Source organism: Nycticebus coucang, chromosome 3 (genome assembly GCF_027406575.1).
Source record: "Nycticebus coucang isolate mNycCou1 chromosome 3, mNycCou1.pri, whole genome shotgun sequence".
Classification (NCBI taxonomy): Eukaryota; Metazoa; Chordata; class Mammalia; order Primates; family Lorisidae; genus Nycticebus; species Nycticebus coucang.
In genome coordinates, this window is record NC_069782.1 from 67,947,100 (window position 1) to 67,955,166 (window position 8,067).

At 41.5% G+C, this 8,067-nt stretch overlaps 1 protein-coding gene across 8 annotated transcripts in view; it reads left to right on the forward strand.

Annotated features, from left to right (window-relative positions):
- Positions 1-7,224, forward strand: part of ZNF333 (zinc finger protein 333) — a 45,538-nt gene extending 38,314 nt beyond the window's left edge. For 6 of the 8 annotated variants that reach the window (XM_053584954.1, XM_053584950.1, XM_053584951.1 and 3 more), the window contains 5 exons: positions 3,538-3,629; positions 4,222-4,348; positions 4,774-4,872; positions 5,437-5,513; positions 6,102-7,224. In XM_053584954.1, the coding sequence (XP_053440929.1) occupies positions 3,538-3,629; positions 4,222-4,348; positions 4,774-4,872; positions 5,437-5,513; positions 6,102-7,118 (1,412 nt within the window). In that variant the 3' untranslated portion in view covers positions 7,119-7,224. The remainder of the gene's footprint in view (positions 1-3,537; positions 3,630-4,221; positions 4,349-4,773; positions 4,873-5,436; positions 5,514-6,101) is intronic. The other 2 variants (XM_053584956.1, XM_053584953.1) reach the window with 2 other exon arrangements.
- Positions 7,225-8,067: the final 843 nt, after the last annotated feature.

An 8,067-nucleotide genomic window follows, 5' to 3' on the forward strand; every position in this document is an offset into this window, starting at 1 on the left:
CAGAATCCAGCAACACATCAAACAAATTATACATCATGACCAAGTCAGTTTTATCCCAGGGTCTCAAGGCTGGTTCAATATATGTAAATCAAGTATAATTCAGCACATAAACCAATTAAAAAACAAAGATCATATGATTCTCTCAATTGATGCAGAAAAAGCTTTTGATAATATTCAGCATCTCTTCATGATCAGAAAATGGGTATAGAACGGACATTTCTTAAACTGATATAGGCCATCCACAGCAAACCCACAGCCAATATCATATTGAATGGAGTTAAATCGAAATCATTTCTACTCAGATCAGGAACCAGACAAGGCTGCCTATTGTCCCCACTGCTCTTTAACATTGTGATGGAAGTTTTAGCCATTGCAGTTAGAGAAGAAAAGGTGATAAAGGGTATCCATGTAGGGTCAGAAGAGGTCAAACTTTTGCTTTTCGCAGATGATATGATTGTATATCTGGAGAACACCAGGGATTCTACTACAAAACTCTTAGAAGTGATCAAGGAATATAGCAGTGTCTCAGGTTACAAAGTCAACATTCATAAATCGGTAGCCTTTATGTATACTAACAATAGTCAAGCTGAAAAAACAGTTAAGGACACTATTCCATTCACAGTAGTGCCAAAGAAGATGAAATGTTTGGGAGTTTATCTAACAAAGGATGTGAAAAATCTCTATAAAGAGAACTATGAAACTCTAAGAAAAGAAATAGTTGAAAATTTTAACAAATGGAAAAACATGCCATCCTCATGTCTGGGAAAAATCAATATTGTTAAAATGTCATACTACCCAAAGCAATATACAATTTTAATGCAATTCCTATTAAAGCTACACTGTCATACTTTAAAGATCTTGAAAAAATAATACTTCGTTTTATATTGAATCAGAAAAAACCTCGAATAACCAAGACATTACTCAGAAATAAAAACAAAGCAGGAGGAATCACGCTACCTGACCTCAGACTATACTGTAAATCAATAGTGATCAAAACAGCATGGTATTGGCACAAAAACAGAGAAAGTAGTTGTCTGGAACAGAATAGAGAGCCAAGAGTTGAGCCCAGATACTTACCATTATTTGATCTTTGACAAGCTAATTAAAAACATTCAATGGGGAAAAGATTCCCTATTTAACAAATGGTGCTGGGTGAACTGGCTGGCAACCTGTAGAAGACTGAAACTGGACTCACACCTTTCACCATTAACTAAGATAGGCTCTCACTGGATTAAGAATTTAAACTTAAGACAGGAAACTTTAAAAATATTAGAAGAGAGTGGAGGGAAATCCCTTGAAGAAATCGGTCTGGGTGAGTATTTAATGAAGAGGACCCCCTGGGCAATTGAAGCAGCTTCAAAAATACACTATTGGGACCTGATCAGACTAAAAAGCTTCTGTGCAGCCAAGAACACAGTAAATAAAGGAAGCAGACAGCCCTCAGAATGGGAGAAGATATTTGCAGGTTATGTCTCTGACAAAGGTTTAATAACCAGAATCCACAGAGTACTGAAACGTATAAGCAAGAAAAGAACAAGTGATCCCATCGCAGGCTGGGCAAGGGACTTGAAGAGAAACTTCTCTGAAGAAGACAGGCACAGTGCTTACAGACATGTGAAAAAGTGCTCATCATCTTCAATCATCAGAGAAATGCAAATCAAAACTACCTTGAGATACCATCTAACTCCAGTAAGATTAGCCCAAATCACAAATTCCCAGGAGTAGAGATGTTGGCATGGATGTGGAGAAAAGGGATCACTTCTGCACTGTTGGTGGGAATGCAAATTAATACATTCCTTTTGTAAAGATGTTTGGAGAACACTTTGAGATCTAAAAATAGATCTGCCATTCAATCCTATAATTCCTCTAGAAGGTTTATACCCGGAAGACTAAAAATCACATAACAAAGATATTTGTACCAGAATGTTTATTACAGCCCAATTCATAATTGGTAAGTTATGGAAAAAGCCCAAGTGCCCATGGATCCATGAACGGATTAATAAATTGTGATATATGTACACCGTGGAATATTATGCTGCCTTACAGAAAGATGGAGACTTTACCTCTTTTATGTTTACATGCATGGAGCTGGAACATATTTTTCATAGTAAAGTATCTCAAGAATGGAAGAAAAAGTATCCAATATACTCATCCCTACTATGAAACTAATTTATGGCTTTCATATGAAAGCTATAACTCAGTTATAACCTAAGCATATGGGGAAGAGAGAGAGGGAGGGTAGGGAAGGGGGAAAATGGGTGGAGGGAGGGAGATTGGTGGGATTACACCTATGGTGCATCTTACAAGGGTACATGTGAAACTTAGTAAATTTAGAATATAGATGTCTTAACTCAATAACTAAGAAAATGCCAGGTAGGCTATGTTAACCAGTGTGATGAAAATGTGTTAAACTGTTTATAAAACCAGTGTATGTTGCCCCATGATCACATTAATGTACACAGCTATGATTTAATAATATAAGAAAATAATCATGCCACCCGAGAAGATGTTTTGGAGTCTCAGCCCTGTGAATGTGATCTTATCTGGAAAAGGGTCTTTATAGATGTAACCAAGGTCAGATGAGGTCATGAGAATAGGCCTTAATTCAACACAGTCATGTGTTTATTTGAAGAGGAAAATGGCACTCCAAGACAGAGACAGATGGTAAGAACTTGACATGTTGATCTAGGCTGAGGCTGGAGTGGTAAGTCTTCAAGCTGAGGAATACCAAGGGTCAGCAGCATCACCAGAAGCTGAAGAGGCAAGGAAAGTTTCTACCTAGAGTCTCAGGAGCTGTTTCCTTGCTTACACCTTGAGTTTGGACTCCTGGTCTCTAGAGCTGTGAGAGAGTATGTTTCTGTGATTTGAAGCCACAGAGTTTGTGGTACTTTGTTATGGCAGCTCCAGGAAACTCACAATGTAGGGTGAGGGATTGGACGTGGTCAGACTTAAATACTGAGAGGAAAGGTCCAGATGGGAGGGAGAAGTGAGGGTGCAGGGGGATGAGGGATGACTAGGGAGTTCTATGTTTGTCTATCCTAGGCCAGAGGGCAGATACCTGCTACTGAGTGGGGGTGGCATCCATGTGAAGGCAGGTGGGAAGGACATTTTCTTTTTAGGTAGATTCATGGGGGTGGAATTGGCTTATCTGTCTCCTGCTTGTGGTGAGTCCCTGGGTCATGCTAGCCATGCAGAGTGGAGACAGAGGAAGGAGCCAGGCAGCTGGAGAGGAAGAGCTGTCCCAAGGCTGAGTCATGGTGGAGTGGTGGACACCACAGGAGCTCTGGAGTCTCTTGGGATATGGATACAGAGGGACATGTGCGTGTCTGTGTGCATGTCTGTTTATGTGAGTTTGTATGGGCACTGGTCTGTGTGTGTGTGTATGTGTCCCTGTGAGCTAGTGTGTGCAAAAGTCTGCATGTCACCGTGACTGTATATGTGCACGCTCATGTCACTTACAGGGTGGGCAGTCTCCGGGCTTGCAAGTGGCTCATTGGGCTGGGCACTGATTATCCTGCCAATTCTCTTCTCCACTAGCTCTGCCTGCAGTAGACCCTGTTTGGCTCCAGGAGGACAGCACAGAGGAAGAAGGCATGGTGGCTCCTGGATTGCCAACTACTTGTTCACAGGTAAGTAAGAAATCCTCTTACTCTAAAATGCTTCCGCTGTGCTTGAAGCCCAGCTGCACTTGCTACCTTCCCATGACCTACCTGGACTCTCTTAGCCACACAGGGCTGATCTTCAGGCTTCTAGGAGCTGGGCCTCATGCAGTGGGTGGGAAAAACCTTGGCAACAACTCTACTCTCTGATTCAGACCTCTCTCCTGGCTGCTGACCCTGGGAGGGAAAACAAAGCAAGGGTGTGAGCTGTCCTTGTTTAGTAGTCTTCATGGTCTCCCCAGGAAAAGAGTTAAATCATTTATGAGATAGTTCTCTCCTGCCCTCCAAGTGCTCAGGTCTTCTGGACCCTGGAGCTAGAAGGGGTAAGGAGCTGCAAGGACTTTCTGGCTAGTTATCACTAGATAAGGTTTTTCAACATTAGTTGTAGCCTTTCGCACCTATTACTTAGCGGGTGCAGAGTAGAGAGAGAAGAATTTTCTTTCTGGGGCCTGCATGAAGGGGAAGATTCTGGAGGAGCTTGGAAGCTTGTCTGAAAATCCTCCCTCCCCTAGGCTTTCCAGCCTCCCCTGTCTTCTTGAGTATGGATGGGTATGTGTTTTAGGAACCAGTCACCTTTGCAGATGTGGCTGTGGTGTTCACCCCAGAAGAATGGGCATTTTTGGACTCCACTCAGAGAAGCCTGTACAGAGATGTGATGCTGGAGAACTACAGGAACTTGTCCTCTGTGGGTAAGGCTGGTGTCAGTGCTTCATCCACACACTCATGCAGCAGCCATAGGTCCCAGGAACTGTGTGGGTTTGTGAAGTCAAGAGGTAAAAAGACAGATAAGTCCTGACCTCATGATACCGGCAGTATTCTGGTGGCCTTTGCATGGATGTGAAGATTTGTCTGCTGCTGTCTCTCCATGGTAAAAGCATCCAGGCTACTCAAAAACCCTGGCCCTGGGTTTTTGAGACAAGAAAGCCCTAACACCCTCTGGGACCCAGTGAGGAAACTGGTATTTAGTTCCTCAGTGAAAGAGCTTTGCTGTGTCTTTCAGAACTTAGGTACTCTCATTTTGCTACTCCTATCTTGAGAGACCCTAAAGACTTTAGAATATCTGCCCAGTGTCATGGTGGATGTAGCCCACCCACACTGTGTCTATTCCCACAAGCAGGTGATCAACTCTACAAACCCTGTATGTTGTCCCATTTGGAGCAAAGAGAAGAGCTGTGGACCAAGCAGAGAGGAGTTGTCTCAGACACCTGTCTAGGTAAGTGCCTGATGGCTCAGGAGAACACCAGCTTTGGCCAATGGGAGGAAAGTTAGATTGGGAAATTATCAATTAGGGGAACATTTTCAGTGCCCTTGACTCAGAGGGCTTTTTGCTAGAGTTCCCTTAGTCAATTCCATCTTCTTTCCTCTTTCCCTTTCCTTTTAATTTCTTATATTTTACTCTGATTTCATAGAAATATTTTTCCTGCCTCCTCATTATCCTGAATATTTCTGTATGTGTATTTTATCCACTTCCTTTCCACTGTACATTCTTGCAAATATTTTTCTTCAAAGTTAGTCACAATCTTCATAGAATCCTTTTTGAATAAATTTCCTGCTATTTTCATCCTTTGTTCCTGTAATTACATAACTCTTCACATAGCCACATGCCTTAAAATTTCCTTCATTTTTTGATAATTCCTGCCCTTTGAAATTTCTTCCCATATTTAGGATCAGCATTTGAAAAGAAATAGTCCACATGTGCTTGTGTACATTTTTGTTCACCTTGATCTTACAGTTTCTTTCTCTGTGTCCTTAAGTTTTTCCTCCTAATTCATTCCAGACCCACAACTTCAACTCAGAGAGTCAATTCCTAGTGAAGATATTTTTGTGGAAATTCCATCTTTTGGCATGAAAATGGTAAGATTCACCAGGGATTATTCTGGTCTTCTATGGTAGAAACCATATGGGGTTGCTGTAGGTTAGAAAAGTAGCATAATGGCTGAGAGAGATTTGAGACAAGTGTTTCCCACCCAGGAGAAAGCAATTTCTTGGGAGAGAGTCTGTGAATGTCATTGGCAGAAAACTAAATGTAGATCAAGTCTTGTGTTTTCATAGAGTGCTCACAAGTAACCATTTTCACAAAAGTGACACAGATACAGAGTATTTAAAACTTAATTTAGCCTTAAGCAATTTAGAAAAACTCTGCTTCTAAAAAGTCCTATGAAAAGATGGCTCTAACTGTCAAATCAGAGCATCCACCCTGATCTGTTTGAGGAAACTATGGTAGAATGGTACAAACTCACTAAAATGATAAAAGTGGTAGATCTAGTAATGAATGTCTCTAATATTCATTTCACATGGGGAAGAATATTTCTGAATGCAATAAAGTCTTTGGTCTTCACATTTTCCTTAATGAGGTTGATGGGTGCAACCTCAGCCTAGATAAAACTGTATAAATATAATGAACTTGAGAAATGTTTTAACAGAATTGAACCACTTTTCCAGTACCAGAGCCTTCATGTTGGAGAGTCACCCTACGAATATCAAGAGAGTGGAAATTCCTTCCTCCAGAGAGCTCACCAAATTGTGCCAGAGAAAATCCATAGTGGGGATAAAATCTATGCATGTAACAAATGTGAAAAGTCATTCAGATACAGCTCTGACCTCATCAGGCATGAGAAGACTCATACTACAGAGAAGTGTTTTGAATGTCAGGAATGTGGACAAGCCTTCAAGTATTCCTCAAATCTGCGGCGACACTTGAGAACTCATACTGGAGAGAAGCCCTTTGAATGCAGCCAGTGTGGGAAAACCTTCACAAGGAACTTTAACTTGATTTTGCACCAGAGAAACCACACAGGAGAGAGGCCCTATGAATGTAAAGATTGTGGGAAGGCATTTAATCAGCCATCATCCCTTAGGAGCCATGTGAGAACTCACACAGGAGAGAAGCCCTTTGAATGTGGCCATTGTGGGAAAGCCTTCAGAGAACACTCATCGCTGAAGACCCATCTGCGTACCCACACCAGAGAGAAACCATATGAATGCAGCCAGTGCGGCAAGCCTTTCCGGACAAGCACTCACCTGAATGTACACAAGAGGATACATACAGGGGAGAAATTGTACGAGTGTGGGACTTGTGGTCAGGTCTTGAGTCGTCTCTCGACCCTAAAGATTCACATGCGAACTCACACTGGGGAGAAGCCATATGTGTGCCAGGAATGTGGGCGAGCCTTCAGTGAGCCCTCCTCCCTGAGGAAGCATGCAAGGACTCACAGTGGCCAGAAGCCCTACACATGCCAGGAATGTGGGCGAGCATTTGGTCAGTCTTCACACCTCCTTGTGCATGTGAGAACACACACTGTGGGGAGACCTTATCAATGTAATCAGTGTGAAAAAGCCTTCAGACACAGCTCTTCACTCACTGTGCATAAAAGGACCCACATAGGGAGAGAGAACATTAGGAATGGCAGATTGCCTTTATCCATATCTCATTCCTATGGTGGGCCACTTGATAACTAACCTACAGTTTGTAAAGTATAAACAGTTGGGGCTATTACTGTTCCTCATAATACTCCTTTAGCAGCACCCCATGTTTTGATGTATAACGTTTTCATTTTGGTTTAATCCTAAGTATTGTCTTAACTTCCATTATCATTTATTCATTGACCCATGCATTATTTGGAATTAAATTTTTCAATACAGTATGTGGATATATTTTCAGAGATGTATAATGACTTATAGTGAAAGGCATACATTTTAAGTATACCATTGGATGAGTTTGACAGATGTATTCTTATATGCAATGGACACCTCATTCCAGAGGTAGAATGTTTCTGTCATTCTGGAAGGGTCCTGTATTGTTATATGGCTGTTTTTTAGTTGCATTTCTGTTTTTGGTTTCTATATGGTGAGTTGGGTATATGCCTTTGTGTTATAATATCTTAGGTATTTGTTGAGATTTACTGTTAGGTCTGGTGTTAATTATCCTGCTAGTTGGAGATCCACATTGCTCCTTCTCCCTTAGAAATGAACCTGGGTTTTTTCTTCAGGTTGGTGTATGGACTGTTAAAAAAATCTCTATCTCCTAGCCCATCTAGTAAGCAATGGCAGGAGGCCATGTCTTCCTGTCCTGCTGGCAAGCATTAATATGGGAAGTCACTGGATATGCCTCCAGGGAAAGATTTTGCAAAGAAATGGTTTCATTTAGCCTGATCTTTTCTTGCCTTTTAGACAAGCAGACATGATGTCCAGAGCCAGAGGAGCCATTCTGTGACTATTAGGGTAAAAGCCACAGGCTAAGAAGAGTGTGGCTGGAAATCACAACCATCCTCTTTCCCTAATGTAAAAGACAGAATATCTCCAGAGTTGGTGTCTTTGTGTGTCTACATCAGCCCTAGACTATTTATTTCTGGATATCCCATTACATGGAAAAAAGTACTCTTTCTTACTTTTACTAGACATTGTTTTT